This window comes from Zophobas morio, unplaced genomic scaffold (genome assembly GCF_036711695.1).
Source record: "Zophobas morio isolate AGI-343-1 ecotype UQ-CSIRO unplaced genomic scaffold, CSIRO_AGI_Zmor_V1 ptg000005l, whole genome shotgun sequence".
Classification (NCBI taxonomy): domain Eukaryota; kingdom Metazoa; phylum Arthropoda; class Insecta; order Coleoptera; family Tenebrionidae; genus Zophobas; species Zophobas morio.
Genome location: NW_026972110.1, coordinates 3,997,623 through 4,017,836, shown reverse-complemented (window position 1 = coordinate 4,017,836; position 20,214 = coordinate 3,997,623). Strand labels below are relative to the sequence as shown.

At 33.7% G+C, this 20,214-nt stretch overlaps 1 protein-coding gene across 5 annotated transcripts in view; it reads right to left on the bottom strand.

The window, feature by feature from the left end:
- The window catches only part of LOC135122012 (metabotropic glycine receptor), a 166,225-nt gene that overhangs the window by 30,144 nt on the left and 115,867 nt on the right, over nt 1–20,214 (bottom strand). For all 5 annotated transcript variants that reach the window (XM_064046265.1, XM_064046280.1, XM_064046271.1 and 2 more), the window contains exons 5-6: nt 8,502–8,570; nt 7,695–8,111 (exon numbers count right to left, since the gene is read on the bottom strand). In XM_064046265.1, coding sequence (XP_063902335.1) covers nt 7,695–8,111; nt 8,502–8,570 — 486 coding nt within the window. The remainder of the gene's footprint in view (nt 1–7,694; nt 8,112–8,501; nt 8,571–20,214) is intronic.

Sequence of the window (20,214 nt, the reverse complement as noted above, 5' to 3'; positions counted from 1 at the left end):
TAATATTTGCGCGCGGGGAACGTGCGATTGCAATGCAGTCTGCATTCGCAGGAGTATTCAAAATTAGGCCGTTGATTGTTTTGCCACAAATCTGTGTGTGTATAAATTGATTCAAAATTTCGGTAACAGAATTTTGTCTTAAAAGTGCCTACGTTTGCGTGGGTCGCGTTAGTGCTTTGTGCTTGTCATAATTTGATTTCGGTAATCGTTATTTAAGATCACGAGTAAATCGGAATTTTTCTCTACTAACGTTAAATGACAATGGCAGTTCTGTTTTTTCTACTTTCACGTATGATGATAAATTGTATGTAGTTAAGGAATTAAAACCGCCGGTTCCTGATTTGAGTAAATCGTTAATTGATCCATAAAAAAAATTTAAAATAAATCCGTATTTATATTTTATATTTTTTTCATTTTGTTTTTTGTTATAAATCAAATTAGCTTTATTTTATGTTGTATTTGATCTTTTTCGATATGTTTCCTTTAAAGTTTATTTTAATTTTGTTTTTTGTTAGAAGTTGTGATAACCCAAACTTCCCGCCTTAAAAATTTGACCTTGAAACAGTTTGAAAGGCCCGCGAAAAATTCAGAAATTCAAAGTTTGGCCTTGGCTGTGATCGTCTAACAAATGAGAACCTACGTTGTGTGTTTTTTTTTTTGTGGTTTTGAAAAATGGCGGGAAGAAGTTCTTTCATACAAGTGCATACACTGTCGAGAGCGCAAGAAATAATAGACAAAATTAGGAGCCTTCCTAAGGAGGAAAAAGAAACGAAGAACGACAGACGCTCGATTTGCCCTTCTGGCGAGTCCGCAGGGCCAAGGTGTCATCGGTCTTCATTCCCCAAAACCCCCTGGGGTTTTATTCACCGACATATTACATGTCAGACACCTTAAGATATGTGAAAGAAAACACTCGCGAATTGACAGACATACACATATGAAAACCGAACAAACACAAGACCTACACATATGTAAATTGGATGGCACAACCCGAATCATTATGAGAGTGTGGCGATCGAACAAAATATATATCAATTTCATTTATGAGCACAGCAAAATACCCAGAGGGGGTGTCGTAGCGTGAGCGAAGTTTGGAGCTCCCGGTCTGGGCTGGTTTCCCCCGCGACGGTGATTCTATCTACACCAAGCCTGCCAGACAGCACCCCTCCATGACGAACATGCCGTCCAAGCAGGCCGTTTCGGCCTAAAACTAGCGGTGAAGTCTGGTCAACTACTACCTCGTCGTCAAGACCGTTCCCACTGAAATCTAGTTCAAAGCCTGCACATATGTGCAGAGAGCGCGACACATTCCGCTACCGCAACTAGGAACTGCGCCCATCGCCGACACTACGTGTTATTGTGTTATTTACCTTCAATTCTATTTAAATGTTCAAACTCTATGACTCTAATATTAAATGACAACCGAACAAGTGTTAAAGTTTCAACAAAGAGCAATAAACAACATTTAAATTCGCCATACTCTCTTAGGGAAATTCAGTCAACAAATAATTCTTAATTGAGATTAAATTTGGACATCAGATAATTTACATGATAGAAATATTCATCAACAAAATATTTACAAGAGCAAAACTTAGCAAAGATTTATAAAATAAAGATCTGGTGTGAAATAAGCTTGTACAAATTAAATATCATGTTAAGTCAGAACTGCAGAGCATGGAAATTTACGTTCAATTCAAATTATACAGCAAAGAAAATTACTGAAGCTAAAATTGTGAGACAAAGACAAATTGCATGAGGTGAAAGATTGTAAAGTTAACAGATTTACATATGATTAATATTAATTCGTGTCCAGTCAAGTTATTGGTTAAAATTCAAAACGTGAAATTATTCAGCTACATTGTGGGCCATCATTACACATACATTTCCCCAAACAAAACACATAAACAAACATGGCAGACAATCTGCAGTTGCAAAATGGCGTTGGACGAATTCGTCATTCCAAATAATAGGCGTCGAAAATATGCGATGCAAAAATACGATGAATCCTGTGGCGTTGTATAAACGATGGGCTAAATAAAAAGGAATAGAAGGCACGTCCCCCCATGACCCACAATGTTGTTAATTTTGTTCAATAGATTCAGTTAAAACATGTGCTCGGTTAAAAGAAACAAAATGGACGCTCCAAAATGGCTGCTGCCTGAACAAAGAACGGTGAAAATAACAACTCGTTTGCCGCCATCCAAAATACAGATTTCACAAATAAAGCTAAATAAAGCATGGCCCGAACTAGAAATCACTTCCTGTAAAGCCCTACTGCGATGGATTTTAAATGAAAGATAAAAAAAACGAGATTAGTGGAAAAAAGCGCACGCGTCGAAGTGTCACGAGGTCAGAAGCATCGTCGGGGCTTGAAACTCGCCGCGAAACAGGTGTTCAAAACATACCTCTCCAAAGATGCGAAGATTTCGACACGGCTTACCGCCAACAGGAACACAAAAACCTCGTCGTAAGAACGATGAGAAGTCAGGAACACCCAATGGCTCAACGGGGCTGCTAGGTTTTCAATGGAACAGATCAACACTGTTGCTCGAAGCGCTCGAAAGGAAGTCGACTGTTCTCTCGAAGCGATGAAAAGGAAGTGGGCGGTTTTACCCGAGACAAAACCACCCTCGCTTTGCGCACGTCTGTTTCCTTGGGGTGGTTGGTTGCCAACCTCTCCTTCTTCTCACTAACCGTTTCTTGTGCGCGCGGAATTCGTTTGAAATTTAAAAATTCGAATTGGATCCTTACAAAGTTATATTAGTTTTTTCTGACCACGCTTCCCTTTCCTTTTGTCCTGTCATTCTCATCCTTTCCTTGCAAGACCTCCTTACACCTTCTTGGTTCTTTGTGGACAGTTAAATGAGTTTACAAATTTGTTTATTTGACTAAATAGAAAATATTTAAGTAATCTTGATTTATTTATATTTTAGAGCGTTTTGTGCTGTGCCTCATCAATTTTTCAAGTCATGAGCCGCCCCTGCATCCTACGATAACATTATGTTACTATATTTCATGACAAGTTCACTAAAACATGATTGACGTGAATCTAGATAGCAAACATAATCCATGTGTAATTTCCGGTCTTGTAATTTTCATACAAAATAAATTCAGCATAAACACACATCGATTTAGCAGGTTTGTTTTCTCACAGTAATCAGTGTTGTGTTCCTAAACTATAGAGGTAAAACTTAAAACTATTAATTTTAGAATGTTAATTAATACAGATGATATTATAAGCAACCTTCATGTTAAAAAATAATTTCTCTGTAAAATAAAAATAACAGTTTATTTGTAACTGTTTTTAAAATGGAAGAATGGTTCAATACTAAACCCTCCCACGTTTAGAAAGTAAAGGTCATAGTATGAAACTGTTTCCTGTAAATTTTTGTTTTAAGACGTAGGGGTAAATTTACATTTATTTACAATTGAAAGGAAAAAAGAAAACCGTGCAAGTATGTCAACGCGCCCTTACTAAAATAACTTTGAACACTTAAAATCGATGTTTAGTATTATCGTTGAATAATTTTAGTGTGCATTAAGTTCTTAAATTCAGAGTTTTGTCACTTTCCTGAAGTCACTTTAGAAGTTCGATGTTCGCGTCTGTAATACCACTGTTCGAGAAATAATCCCATAATATGCAGCGACATATATGAAGACAAAAAGCCAAATCGCACAATATGATCCATGAAGCAAATAAGTTATTAATTAAGAAAGAGTATTTGAATGGAATTGTTTTCCTTCCAAAAACACTGATCGAAGTTTGTGTTATAGTTTTTAGTGGAATCGTAACCATGCATTGAAGAAGATCTAAAGATTTATTTTCAATTATTATGTTATATCAATATTTAGTCCGAGTAGTTTTCGTAAATAATTCTCTACCATATAGATAAAGCAAACTATAATTAAACATCAAAATCGTCATTACAGATCTATTTTTCTTTATACTTCTTTTTTGTGCGATGTCGTTTTGGGGTAAAATGTCGATGTCTTGTCAAATAAGATAAGGAAAAGTAAAATTCATTATTTAGTGAACTAATACTGAAATAAGATTTGCCACAAAAGAATTTGTGGGAATTTATTCTTCACATCTAACAACACGAGGACATTTTTTTTAATACAAATGTTACAATCGTATGCTACTGATAAGTATATCTATAGAATCTTGATGTTTAAAACACTTGAATCATTAATTAAGTCATGTAGGTCGCAAATGACTCATTGTGTGACAAAAAAAGCAAATTTTTTTATTTTTGGTTTATGATTCTGATATTTATATTTGATGAGGTTGGTTGATTTGTTTTTTTTTTCTAATTTACAGAATGCTTTATAGTTAATTATATATCTTGAATAAAATATATTTTAGGTATATTCTATTAGTACTCTGCAAGGAGTAGTAAAATAACTTGAATATATTAAGGTAAACACTTGCTTATTTATAGTAATGATTTTAAATCACGCTTACTTTAAACATTCAAAAATTCTTACATGTTACATATCTTTATGAAATACTACCCATATTAGATTTCAGTGTTCCACCGTAACATGCTCGTAATATCTAAATTCGTTGTTTTTGATAAATCTCCAGTTCTATTTCCTAAACTATATATTTCTTCATTTAAAAAGTTACAGGTTTTTTAGTCTGAGCTGAAATAAAGGTACACAAACATCTTAAAATATGTCCGATTTTTTTTAAGGTTGATGTGTAGAATCTTCTTGGTTTGGCAGAGAAAGTTGATTTTCAATAATTTCTTTCAATAGTAACATAAAATATTTACTTTACCCAGTGTAATGTGCCAAGATCAGTCTTCTCTTAGCAGGTATTAGCCCCGCCCACCCACCCTCTCTTTTCTTGGAAAGTGTGTCATTTAGCTAGTACCTGCTAAGATAAGACTGATTTTGTCAAAGGACGTATTCTCTAAGAAAATAAAGGGCGAGTGGACGGGATTACTACTAAGATAAGGCTGATTTTGTCAAATTAGAGCCCCTGAGAAAATAAAGGGCGGGTGATTGGGGCTAGTACTTGCTAAGATAAGAATGATTTTGCCAAATGGCATACCTTGTAAGAAAATAACGGTCGGGTGGGCGGGGCTAGTACTTGTCAAGATAGATTGATTTTGGCAAATGACCTACTATCTACGAAATTAAAGGGCGAGTGGGCGGGGCTAGCACTTGCCAAGATAAGATAAATTTTGGCAAAGGACGTATTCTCTAAGAAAATAAAGGGGGTGGACGGGATTAGTAGTTGCTAGGGTAAGTTTGATTTTGTCAAATGAGAGTCTCTGAGAAAATAAAGGGTGGGTGGGTGTAGCTAGTACCTGCGCACATAAAAATGATTTTGGCAAAGGACCTACTCTCTAAGAAGTGTTGCAAAAATCATCAAATTAAAAACATCGTTTTGTGAATCTTCTGAGTAACCAATCGGTGTACTAATACTATGTCTGACACGGTTCAAACTCGGCTCTCTTCGGTCTTACCCAAACAGAAGGAGATTGTGGGGGCAGCAGCATGGAGGGTATGAAATAGAAAGTAGTTAATATGTAGTAAATTAATTTAGTTAAAGAAGATGCTAAAGGTGCTGAAACACATAGCCCGTGTGTTGATTTGAGCTTGCGGGGTAACAACATATGGTAACTTTTGTGAAATTTAGGTATATATTTCTTCCAATTTTATCTTAACAATTAATCGATTTGGATTATGCTCCATCTCTAGATTCTCTACCAACTCTAAGAATTACATATGTATACATTTATTCGGTTGGCAGTATTAGGCAATAACTTAAGTATCACCACGAAAACTTTACAATTTAAAAAAAAATACGTATTTACAAGTAGTAGCCTATAACTAAACAAAAAAGTCTGGAACTTATACACCTGGTTCTCAGCTTCTCTGAAGATATGTACTTGTATATCATACAATTTCAAAATTTTAGATAACAAGAGACTGATTAATACAGCGAGTTTGTACTATTTCTGTTCAACACGTATTCCTTCTACATATCAGTTCATGCATTCATTTGATCATTGTGTTTAACATACTAATTAATGGTCCCAAAATTTGGACTGCCGGAATACTTTCATAGACGACAAAGGAGGCAACGTATTTTAGTTGTTTGCAAATATCTTACTACATAAACTTAAGATTTTCAAAAAAAGTTAAGGTGGACAGAACTTAGCTCTTTCTTGACGCACACTCAAAAAAGTTCGATTACTTATGTATTTGTTTTTATGGTAACGCTTATAATTATGTTACGTCATGAAAATTTTGGTGTGATGGGTGACAAATTTTGGTGAACGATGTGTCAAACTAATAGACCTCAAAGCGTGTGTTAAATTTTAGAGCAATGCATTTAGTAGTTTGTAAAATAACTTAAATGTTGTTGAAAATTTTGAACTGTACTAAAAAAAAAATGGATGCAAATGGTTGAAAATATGGATAGATATACTGATAAACCATAAGTATACTCATAGACGTATATTTTGCATATTTCAGATAAAATTTATCTAGTAAAATAATTATAAGATGGCATTACCAAATTTTTAGAGCAGATAAACAACAAACAAATTTAAAGCGTGTGCAAATACTTATTAGAGCAGTCGGGTTTGTAATTTTTTCTTTTCAAATTTTTTTTGTAAAATTTCATGTTTTTGTTTCGCGAGCCTAAACTAAAGAAATATTATTATAGGGTCGAATGGTAACTTTCATATTTTGTCGACGTTTCATGACCCTTAGGGTACAGACGTCCGTCTATCTATCCGCTATCTATGTCGATTTTAATTGGACAAATAACCTCCAAAACTACCGTATCGATTGTTGTCAAATATATATGTATGTTATCAATATCGTGTAGATTAAAAATATTGAATTTGAAAAGATAGAGCATACAATCAAAGTGTGAGCAACATCTTGGAGGTGAGAGGAGTGGGACGCGGGAGGTTTATTATTCCTCAGTAGCATAGTAGTGGACGAGTTTTCGTTTAATATAAATTTAAGGAAAAACAGTTACTTATTGGTTATTGTTATTATACAAAATTTGTTTGGTTAGTACACTTCCGACATCGATCATTTTAAATATCCAGTGAACCCTGGGACAAAGACCAATGTAACTCACTGATACTGAATCTAAAAAAAGCCGTTTGACACGGGACTAATTTTTGTACTAAAGTGTATGCGAGAAATTCGAACCAGTTCTAATACACTAATACCTTCTAGTTCTGTTACGCGCTTATCCGTGTATTCACGAATGTGTACGAAGACAATACAAGCGGGGTGTGTTGCACTTGTATTTCAGACCCGAGGGAAGTTCTGTCCAAATAAACTTGTATCAATTTTTATTTTAATTCGGGTAATTTTCACATCGTGTATCTTCTTTCGTCTTATATAGCAGTCACACAACACTCTACTTTTTGGGACTTTTATTTGTACAGTATAGTAAACACTAAACAGAAACAAAGGTTGCAGCTAAAAATTAATGTTGGCTGAATTTTGTCGGATATTAAACACGTTAGGACTTATTTTCGTAGACTAATCGTTTTTTCACAAACTATATTTTAAGAACGCAAATAAGAACTAGAATATGTTTACGTGGTTATATCTGAACAGTTAAATAACATATACATGCGTGCTATATTTTAAAAAATCGACGGTAGGTCCACATACTTTTACGTATTCAGATAAATGCAGAAAAAACTTACGTGAAATTGTGTCCTTGCATTTCTGCTGGCGTAACTCAGATGTATTCCAAATATCAGTATAACTAATTCTCCAGTTTCGGTAACGTAATCCCACCACAACGATTTACAAGCTTCATAATGCACCCCATCTTGTGTTACACCTTCGTAGAGCAAGCTGTAATTCTCTTGCATAAAGTTGAGAGTAATTGAAGTATACGCCGCCATATACGCAAGCACTGACATAACCATTATCAGTAGGTACTTGAGCAGGTCTGTGTCTTTGACGACCCATCTGTGTGCTTTTCTTGTGCGAAACTCGATCAGATGTCTGTAAAGTTTCAAGATAATCGCGCCGTAGCAAATAATGAATCCGACCTCTCTGGCCCACGGTTCTAGCAAACATTGCACCACGGAAGGTTCGAAAAAGCGTACAACCACCTAAAACCAACAGTATTTCATAAGCAAACATCGAGTTCCAACAGGAATCTAATCAAAATACTGATCTCGATTCAATGCATAAAATAAGTAAAGTAGAGGATCGTGCTAACAGCACCATATTGGGCAAGTTTGTAAGCGTGCGAGTGCGAAATGAGATTGGAGACTAAGTGGATAGGTCGATATTGGCCCAGAGCTGCGTTTTCTTTCAGGATCACTTAAGTTTACCGTTTGAAATGTTGATGAGAAGGTCACCTGTCCGAGTAAGGAACTTTGCAATTAGGTGCTCTATTGGCATACTTCCCTCAAGTCAGCCAGTAACAATCTAACTGCTAAGTGAAGGAGCTCTGAGCTTTAATTAAAAGCAATCAGATCGATTAAACAGTTACCCACCGTGCAGTACAAGATGAATATTCCCAGTAAAATCGTTTCCAGTATAGTCCACATACCAGAGGCAATCGACTGAAAATAAAAAAATAAACATTCTTAGCAAATGATCTTCTATTTGTCTTAAATCTTCAGTTATACAACGTATTTGAAACGCTGTATAACTGAAATCATTCGTTAATTAAAAATCTTATTTCCTTGAAATAGTAAAAGTTTAAACTTTTTTTAGAAATAGCAACATGACAATTGTTATTATTACAAGATAGAGCATTCCCACTAATAGAACAACTATCATTTGTTCATGATCACACCCTCCTAATTCTAAGAAGCAAGAAGCAAAAAGGTGCAACGTCGGTAGGTTAATGTTAGCCAACTTGCACTTCACATAAAACATCACCAGAATGACCAACGTAAAAGTATGTACCTATTATATGAAAACTATCTTTGTATGACAAAAAGTTTTAAGTGGGTTCAAATTTACCACCCTAAAACTATGGTACCATCATCATGGTTTAACTACTTTCTGTATTTTAGATTTTTCATTTTGCTTAAATTTTTAATATTTTTGGAATTCGATATGATTTGAAAAATGATAACAAACAACCAGTGTCGACATGATATAGAACAAACTTCCCCCATTCTTATGGATTTTAACTTGACATCAAATGGAGATGTTAATGTTTTTGACTGCAATAACTGTTTATGTACACCAATTAATTATTGTTCACTCAAAAAAATCGTATGTAGCTGAAGGTGGGGTAAATCATGATACCTATTTCTTTAAATCACAAGAGAAAAGAATGGTGTTTAAATATGATAAAACTAGTAAATAATAAAATTAACAATCTTTGCTAATTACTCTTTCACAACATATTACAAATTACAGTGAACCTTACGAGAAAAAAATAAAACTATGCGAAATAATTTTTCCTTATCTCGACTTACTTCAGCACTGTTGCCGACCTACAAATATGGAGAGTTTTATTTTTCCTTTCAAAATTGGCTAATTAAGATGCTCACAGCTTTCAGCAATAAAAGTTTTCTTTGTGTGTCTCGAATAAGTAAGACTACTTAATAAATAAAAATCCTCTTAAATTATTGGCATCACTTTTCGAACTACAAGTGTACCACATTTTTTTCGTACAAATTTATACGATTCTTTCAGATGACGTCATCAACTTTTGAGTAGTAATAAATAAATAGGTAACGTTATTATCGTCGCTCAGTCTGTATACAGGGTGATTCTGAATGACGAATGTGATTCGTGGTTAGCCGCAACTCAAAATACATTATTCATTTATTCCTGGATCCACACTACAATTTCAAAAATATCACAAATCCACAAAGTCTGTTGATACGGGTGAAATTTGTTAGTCTTTAACATTTGACAGCAGAAGATTGATTTATGCCAAATTCTAGTTATGAGAGCTTATTTATTTTTCACAGATGTTCACAATGTATGTACATTTAAATATATTAATATAAATAGATAATTTCAGATTTCATTCTGTATTCTTCTGATAAAAATTTAGATATTTTTTCTGCTAGGATTATAAGTTACTATTTTTAGTCCTAGCAGAAAATGTAGCCAAATTTTTTTTGGTAACGGAAACGTTAACCTTACAAATGGTTGACAGTTAAACAATGTCATACTTTTGTGACGGTTGGAGAAGCCAACTCTAAAATTTGACTTTTTGAAGTCCTTGGATTTTGTAAAAATATATTTGACCTTTTTTCATATCTTAAAGGTATTTAATATGAGGAAACAATTCCTAAAATTTAGCTCTATAAGTCTTAAACCCAGTTTACAGAAGCTCAATTGAATCGCTTATTTCAGAAACCCGACATGTGCCATTATTTTCACTCGGAGAAAACTGAACATGAAGAGTTTCTGAATTAAAAGAGTATTTCGCACGCTTGTCATTTGCTAGTAAATTGATGGACTGGTTGAGTTTATGTACCGAACGGTGCGACTTGACTCTAAGCAACAGTTTGTAGCAAAAACAAAATATGTGTCATTTGTGGACATGTCGGGTTTCTGAAATAAGCAATTCAATTAAATAATTGATTGCAATTAATTAATTTTTAACACGGCGTCAAAGTACCATGTGACCAACTCTATGCCAATCAGCAGTGCCGAAACTAGCTATAGGCCGAATAGGGCCTTGCCTAGGGGCGCCAACGGCAAGGGGCGCCAAATTCGTCCAAAAATTATGTTGCATAGTTTTGGAAATTTCATTGTACCCTATAAAATTTTATTGGCAATAACGAAACGCACAGTAGTACAATAGCAAGAGATATTTACAACTTAAGTTGTCGCGTGCCGGTAATCCCCAGATGTTAGAAACCAGAATAATCCAGGTCCGGGCTGGGACCATCGTTACTTATGAACGGAAATGACCATTATTTTATGAGTACAACTACCTGCCAAATATTCTCAGACAAATTCGAGTGAACTGGTGTGAGCCATAAATATTTCTTACCATTCTACTACTGTCCGTCTCGTTATCGTCAATAAAATTTTATAGGGTAGAATGAAATTTCCAAAACTATACCAAGAATTATGTCATATTAATCTTTTTTTATTTTGAACGGAAGCTCAGAAACATGTAACCGGTGCGACAGGTTTTTTAATGTTGGTTTTATTTTAAACTTATATAATATTTATAGATTTATACATATTATATACCTATATGTATAATCTCGAATTTTTTTTCTTTTTTTTATATTTTATCATAGTATCTGTTTTGCATACTTATTAAAAAATATAAATAAAACTGTTCTGTAAAATTGCATTTTTATGTGTAGGGGCGGGGCGCCTAACGCAAGGTTCGCCTATACCTAAATATTCTTTGGTTTCGGCACTGCCAATCAGAAGTCGCTAAACGCATTGTTAAATGCGTGATTAATTTAATCTCATTGAAAATATTGTATACACTGGGTTTTAGTATTTTATAAACTTATACCCCATATTCTACCACCTCTAACACCTCAAGTTTTAAATTTATGGAAATTTCTTTTAGCGAGTGCCTACATCATAAGAGGTAGCCACCGAGAAATAACAATTTGACATTTTCATAAGTCCAGCGATTTGAACCAGAAGTTGATAGACAAAAAAAATGCCAAAGAAAAAACGCGAACATGTGATTTTTTATGATTACCTGCAATCGTTCGAACTTTTGTAAACAATATTCCAAAAAGCAAGACATTAATGTATTCATTAACAGAAAACATAACTTTATTCTAAAACATGTGGAAACAGAAACGAAGAAAAAAAAGTTCCAACACTAAACATTAGCGTAAAGTTACAAATATTCAAGTGTCCGGTTTTTTTTGTCTGGCAATGTATTATAACGGTTATTTTTATTACGACGTGTCGAAAAAGAATCATTATGTAAAAGTGCAGAGTTTTCCGCATGAGGCGCAACCGAATGTGGAAATCTGCACGTATTCACGTAAGCTTTTTCGGCACGTGTAATAAACAATGTTTTTCCTACAACCGGAGGAATATATTTAAAATAATAAATAATAAAATTTTACTAAGTTGATCGATCGCATCAAGTTATTTATTGTCTGATGCCATGTTTGCGTTGTTTAAGGTGTTTTGTTGATCATTTTCTGTGCTCCAATGTTTTGACGACAATATTCACATAAACCGTGTGCGTTTGTGGTGGTGTAATTCTACAAACTTGATCAGAAATGAGTGATTTTACAACGATGAAGAATATTGCATTCCACCCGAGATTTGTGAAACTGCAAATAAAGCAGTGTATGTTTCACGACCCGCTACCAAACTGTATACGACTTGTGCAAAAGCAAAAAATTGGTCTAAAGAGTTTAGACAGTACTTCCCTCGCTGTCGGAAACTTGACGACTGCATGCCTATTGTGTTTTTTTTTTCTCATTACATTTTTGTAGTGGGAATTTAAAAAAAATTGCGATGACGTCATCAACATTTTTGCAAGGACACGTATATCAGTTGGGATAGATGTAGTGTAATACTAAGAATAAAATTACTGTATTCCCAAATTTTCGGGAAAATGGATTGGGTCGTTTTGAATATTGATTTGTTATAATCAATAAAATAACGAAACAATTTATTCACATACACGGCGCCGGCGTGTAATATGAGAGGGAACTGAAAATCGTGTATGTATAAGCATCCTTAATTTAAGATGACAAGCGTAACAGCATACGTGAGAGTCAAACAGAGAAACTGTAAACAAAACGACCATCGGTTTTATTGCTTCGACTTCCGCTTATTACCTAAAACATTGGGTTTTATTTTAATTTTTGACGGTGGAATTCACAATTGGTTGATTATAAACATGTCTATTCCACATTCGCGGAGCCTAGTCAGCGCATAAAACAAATGCACGTCTGTAATGTTAAAGTCGATGTAAATAAGCGTGCTACCCTTATGTTTCAACCGAGTTTTTACTTTACAAAATTTTGTGTCTACCAAATTGGGTTGGTCCAATGTAATACTAATAATAAGTGTTGCCTTTAATTTAATCAATAAAATAATTTTTTTGAGCCACCTCTTAAGAAAATCTAAAAAATATGAATGGAATGATAAATCACAAGTACAAACTCATCATATTTTTTGCATTTTAGATAGGATTTATTCAGCAAAATTTAAGGGTGACGTCATCAATTTTTTTAGGAGGGATGAACAAATACATTTTGAACAAAAGTTTATCATGCTTATAATAACTTTAAAATATCTCCAAGATTTCAAAGCATTCGGTTTTGTAATTCCTGATTAAATCGATAAAATAAATTCACGCATTCATTAATTTTTTTGAGTCACGCTGTATATGCAAATCCAAAAATATGAATGGAATGATAAATCACAAGTACAGACTCATCATATTTTGTATATTTTAGATAGGATTTATTCAGCAAAATTTTAGGGTGACGTCATCAATTTTTTTAGGGGGGGATGAGCAAATAAATTTTGATAAAAAATTTACCATGCTTATGATAACTTTAAAATATCTCCAAGATTTCACAGCATTCGGTTCTGTAATTCCTGATTAAATCAATAAAATAAATTGACGCATTCATTAATTTTTTTGAGTCACCCGGTATATGCAAATCCAAAAATATGATTGGAATGATAAATCACAAGTACAGACTCATCATATTTTGTACATTTTAGATACGATTTATTCAGCAAAGTTTTGGAGTGACGTCATCAATTTTTTAGGGGGGAAGAGCAAATACATTTTGATAAAAAATTTACCATGCTTATGTTAACTTTAAAACATTTCCAAGATTTCAAAGCATTCGGTTCTGTAATTCCTGATTAAATCAATAAAATAAATTGACGCATTCATTAATTTTTTTCAGTCACCCTGTATATGCAAATCGAAAAAATTTGAATGGAATGATAAATCACAAGAAGAGACTCACCATATTTTGTACATTTTAGGTAGGATTTATTCAGCAAAATTTTGTGGTGACGTCATAAACTTTTTAGGGGGGACGACCAAATACATTTTGATCAAAAATTTACCATGCTTATGATAATTTTAAAACATCTTCAAGATTTTAAAGCATTCGGTTTTGTAATTCCTGAGTAAATCAATAAAATAAATTTTGCGCATTCATTAATTTTTTTGAGCCACCCTGCATATGCAAATCCAAAAAATATGAATGGAGTGATATATCACAAGTACAGACGCATCATATTTTGTACATTTTAGATAGGATTTATTCGGCAAACTTTTGAGCTGACGTCATCAGGTTTTTGGAGGGGACAACCAAATATATTTTGACTAAAGATTTATGATGCTCTTTAGGGCCTTAAAACATGTGCAACATTTCAAAACATTCGGGTTAGCCGATTCAAAATTAAATTGCAAAATGTTGTTTTATAATTTTGATTTTTTTTTCCAAAAATCTGGACGTTTCGGGTAAAAACTCAATTCGGGGTCGTAAACTACATGCGTATGACTATGTTATTTTATACAATTTAAGACCCATTTACTATGTACAATTTTGAAGTGACGTCATCGCATTAGTGGTGGGGCTGATTACACAAATTTTGGTTAGCGTTTTACCATCTACATGATATTCCTAATATAAGTACAAAATTTCACAACAATCGGTCCAGTACTTTCGGAGATTATCTGTCTATTAAAAATCCGGGACGGCAGACAGACGGACAGACGGACGGACAGACGGACAGACAGACGGAAATGGGAGACCTATTTCTTCGTCTTCTAGGAGTCATGAAAGATCGAGAAAACGTAAAAGTAGAGAGTCGGCCGACGGACTCGATTACAATACTTCCTTTGCTTACGCTCGGGAAGTAAAAAGTTAAAAAATTTGATGAAGAAAAATTCTATATTAATATTGTCTTTAAATTATTTAAGATTAAGAAGAAACAAATATTTTAATACCGGCCTTTTCATTGATAATCTCTACATCAATTAAATCTATTAACTGCTTCACGGACCACTAAGGTGTTCAAGATATCTACAAAGACTTGAAATGATTCTTTTAATATGCCACACACAGCTTGATTCAAGACTAGAATAATAGAAACTGATCAATTGATCATTTTTTATTATTCTTGTTTGGCGATACAATTTATTTTGCATTTGAATTAGTGAATACAAACAACTGCTTGTTAAAATGCAATGGTGCTGTCAATTAAGGAAATGAGGGAAATGGTTGTAAATCTTTTATGAAATTTCATTAAAATAAAGTTGATGCAGAAGTATTGTACGATATTTGAAATTTACTCAGAACATAGCCTTTAAATGCACAATAAAAGGAGAAAATATTTTTGTTGTAATTTGAAATAATTTGTTAGTACAAATAGAAATTAATTCACATAGTAAGTTCCTGACGATGCATACATGAATCTAATCAATTAATAAAACAATGTAGTGATGTTAAACTCTATTATGTACGACTAAGTGTAATGTGTTTATATATTAATGCAGCTAATTTAATGAGTATGAGATTTGAAATGTAAATTAGTTACTTGACGAAATAATTTGCAGTTCAGAAATTAGCTCTAAGAAGTATATTCTCAACCACCACATACTAAATGTAGGCAACAAAACTAGGAGTAGGAAAAACATATTTGAACGTCAATAGTAAACCGACGGACAAGGTGCAATCTGGTAGCAGTTTGTTATACGAAAAATATTATAAGATTCGTAAGTCATAAGAAATCGTCGTTCGTGAACTTAGTAATTATATCAGAACTTAATTTTCTTAAAAAAGATAATTATATTTAATTCGAAAGACATGTTCAAAAAGTCCACACTTTCAGATGAATCAAAACAAGCTATGTACATGATAAACCACCACACGCCCCGTTTATTTTCATAACCAAACAGTTTACTAATTTAAAACACAATTTTTCATTGTACACAAACCTTACAAGTCTGATCTTGAGGAGTAATTAACATCCTTACTAGAGGTACAATATTAATTTTTCTGACAGAAAAAAAATCAAAGAAATATTCTTACTGTTACAATCTCAAATTTTATCAAGATCTATTTATTAAAATATATTAGATTAGATATTCCTAGGACATTATTTCGAAGATTTATCCACATTTTGTTGTTGTTTCTGTGAATTTTACTAAAACCTTTTTTTGTGTAAACTTTTCTTTATAATAACATATGTTGACTAAAATTTTGATATCAAAATGTTTTTTCGATCCTTTTCTCGAATTGCCACTTTTTTTTTTTTTTTTTTATTAAATGTTAATACCAACCGAAAATCATTATATACTCTCAGTCATTTTTGTTAAAATGATTTCATAATTTTTTAAATACATGCCGCCCCACAAATTCTTATGGAACATAAGTCCATAAGAAGTTTTTACGCAGCATCACTCATAGTTGCAAAAATGCATTTTCTGTCCCAAATAATAACTATTGATAAGTCAGTCGACTGTTCAACAAATTATACTTCGCAAATAAATTCTATTTTAGTTGACAATCAAAGTTTTGACGCTATGAATATTTTTTGGAATATTTAAATTCTCTACACACCATTGCTGTTTTAGTTTGGAAAGAAACTTTAATGTACGGTGCATGCAGCAGATTTTAACTGGCACCATCTATGGTTTAGCAATTTATCATTTACACGGTTCTCTACACTTATAGGTCGGCAGCACATCTTTTTTCTAGACATTTTCCTATAAAATAAATTAAAATATATATGTTGTAATATTGTAAGCAGAATTTAACTCACGGGGAAAAATTTGATGTTAAAGCTAAATTAAAGTGTAAGCTGCTTTAAATGTATGTAGCAATATGAATCAAATTAGGATTCCCTTTATAAAAACAATGGCGTTCACAGAATTTCAACGTCAGTTTCCGTAGAACTTTGTCTAAGACATTCCGTCTATTATATTGCAGGATAAGATTCATGATGGTTCTCCAATTTCATATTACTACATTTCACTGACATCCAAAACCAACAGCACTGAGATAGCTTGTCGAGAATATCTGATTGTTTTTATTGTATACTCTATGATGCAAACTAATCACATACTGAGAACCCAAGTTAAGGGTGTCGATCGTCTATTTATAGCTACGAGGGCTCTGGAGATCGCACGATTAACATCCAGATTTTTACCCATATTTTATTCTTGTGATATTAAACTAAACATTTCAAATTTTAAATTCGGATGATAATATTCCGTTAAAACAAACACGGTAGTAACTTCCTGAATTTAGTGTCCTGCATTAAACTAAAGAAGAACTAAAATTCTATTTTAATTTTAAAGTGAGAATTATTTGAACCGTACTGCCCCATATACTGAGTGACAAATTATTATCAACTAACATAGTGAAATAAAGTTTATGTTATACAAAGTGAATAAATGTGAATCAATTTATGTCAGAAATATACAGTTTTTTTTACAAAACTTCAATATTTCTATCCATTCTCAAGAGGGCGCGAGCGCGGAGTTTGATCTAGAACAACATGTATAGTTATAATGAAATAATATCTACCCAATTTCTGTTAAAGGTACCAAAGTACTTTGCGAATGTTAATACTGCCAAAAAATATTTCTAAAACAACTGTAGATAAACAGTGCACTTCACTTATTAATAAGTTACACACTGAGTTTGTATACAACCTGTTATGGAATTTAATGCAAAAAAATTGTAGTAGAACTCATCAATATATGAAACTTTGCTATATCATTTTTTCACAAACCCTTCGTTTGCCGCTCAAAGTAGCAACACAAAATCTACTAGTGCTGTGACCTCGTCGTTCCTGGACTTAATTCCATGTGATTTTTTTTGTTAAGGAGTTAATACAAGGTGACTGCGAAATATATGCAAATATTTTAACCACGGCATCCCCCACCCTAGTAGAGCCGAAATATAGAAAAAATAAATTAAAAATCGAATGGGGCAAACCCCCATGAACCACCCTCGATACGAAGGCACTGAACCACCTTGTAAACAGAGTTGGAAAAACGTTCGAATAAAAACAACTTAAACACTTTCAGTTTCAATTAAAAGTAAAACCGACTTTTTGCTGCTTATCATTCGTTCATTCATTTACTCGACATTCATCGTTAAAGGTCATTGTGAAAGTTTTTTGGTAATTTTGATTCTGACGGATGTTTGGTCCTTGTCACAACGATTTTACATTGTTTATTGGAACAGAAATAAGAGCAACTTAGAATGCCACTACCTTTTTACAAGAAATGTTGAAAATGTTGTCCTTGACTAGCAATACAAGCGTCAGAGCGTCGCAAGAGGTTTGTTGATAGGTAAAAAAAACACCGGAGTAGCGGCTGCCACTTTCACTTGTTGAAGCTCTTCGATTATTTCTGGACACTGTTGATTTTCACAAACGAATTGTTTCATCCAACCAATACACGTTTCTCGAAAACCGTCTCTTAAAATCGTACTTGTTGACGACTATGTGGAGTTCCATCGGACAAAAAGTGAGTTACACAACGTGGACAAACAGCGGGCTCCAAACCGTGCACTTTGTCAACATGGTATGGTTGTGGCCGTGTACTTTTAATGTAGGATGCACTACAAGCTGCGAAAATCCAATTTCTTCTTTCTGTCCCATCACGACCACGATCCTGAGTTTGAGGTTGAAGGTACCATGATCTCGGAGATGCTGCACCACTGATGCAAATGTTCGCGCACACAAATTACCATATCGGTACACTCTGCATTGGAAAACTGGACCATACACCGATTTCAACGACCGCTCGATATGACTGGCCCTTTTCGTGTTTTTCACGTTGCGATTAAAAAAGTGCCTGATAAAGTTACTTTTTTGGTTCTTACTCCGAGTCCCCTGCCCATTCATTGCAGTAATTATGTAGGTCACGAAACATTACCAGCGGCGCGTATAACAATTTACATTTAATTTCAAATAATTTTTTCTAGACACTGCTACCAGTTAGGACCGTGAATTTTTGCCCGTGACATAATCATATTGTGAGCTATTCCCCATTTTTTTTGCATGTATTTCGCAGTCAGCCTGTATACACAATCCCTGTGAATTCTAAGGAAGAACTAACGCATGTGTGAAAGCTGTGGCGAAACAATAATTCGTCAAAATCTGGCTGTGAGTGAGATGATATAGACTTCCAATGGCCCGGCGAATTCAAGCATGCATTGGCAGAGAAGGGCAGCATTTTGAGCAATTTTTATAAATAAGTGACTTTCGGTACTGCCGGCATCTACGTATTTGTTGATTTATTGTTATCGTTGAAGTAAAACCCTTTCTCGAGTGTTACGTTTCCAAAAACTCTCTGTATTTCCATTCGATATATTTCATATTTTTATTGTAGTCTCCCGTTTCCGTCTGTCAGTCTGTCTATCTGTCTGGTGTCTGTATCCATTTTTATTAGACACGTAATCTCCGGAACTAGCGGACTGATTGTTGTCAAATTTTGTATGTAGGTATATTAGGAATATCATGTACATGGCTAACCATCCCCACCACCAATGGGATGACGTCATCTCCAAAATTTATAATAGTAAGTTTTTTAAATTTTATAATGTCACTTCAAAATTGTACATAGTAAATGGGTTTTAAATACATAGTATAAAATAGAATAGTCCTACACACGTATAGTTCCATCACTTGAACAGTAGGTATCTAATAAAATTTTATTGGTATTTCAAAGTTAACCATGAAGGTTGGACCTACAAAACCATAAATCACAAATTCAATGCAACCCTGGATGTTTCTAGCCCACTATACACTGGCGGCACGCTCCTTTTATTGGCGTCATTATCCCCCTGCATTGTCCGACAATCCCTCAAAGTAGCGGTTGTAAAATTTTAATAGGTACTGATGTAGTGTTAGAACTGTAGCTTATGACTCCGTGTTGAGTTTTTACTCGAAACGTCCAGATTTTTGGAAAAAAAATCAACATTGTAAAACATTTTGCAATTTAATTTTGAAAGTACAAAATCGAATGCACTGAAATCTTCAAAATATTTCAAAGTTATCGTAATCATGGTAAATCGTTAATCAAAATTTATTCCTTTATCACCTCCCAAAAAATTGATGAAGTCGTCTCAAAAAAATTATGATTGCACACTTGTGGTTTGTAAACACACTCATAGATTTTTTACTTGTACAGAGTGAAAATTAATGAAAGAGTCAATTTATTTTATCGATGAAATCAGGAACTGCTCAACTGAATGCTTTGAAATCTTGCAAACATTTTAAACTGACCGTAACCATGGT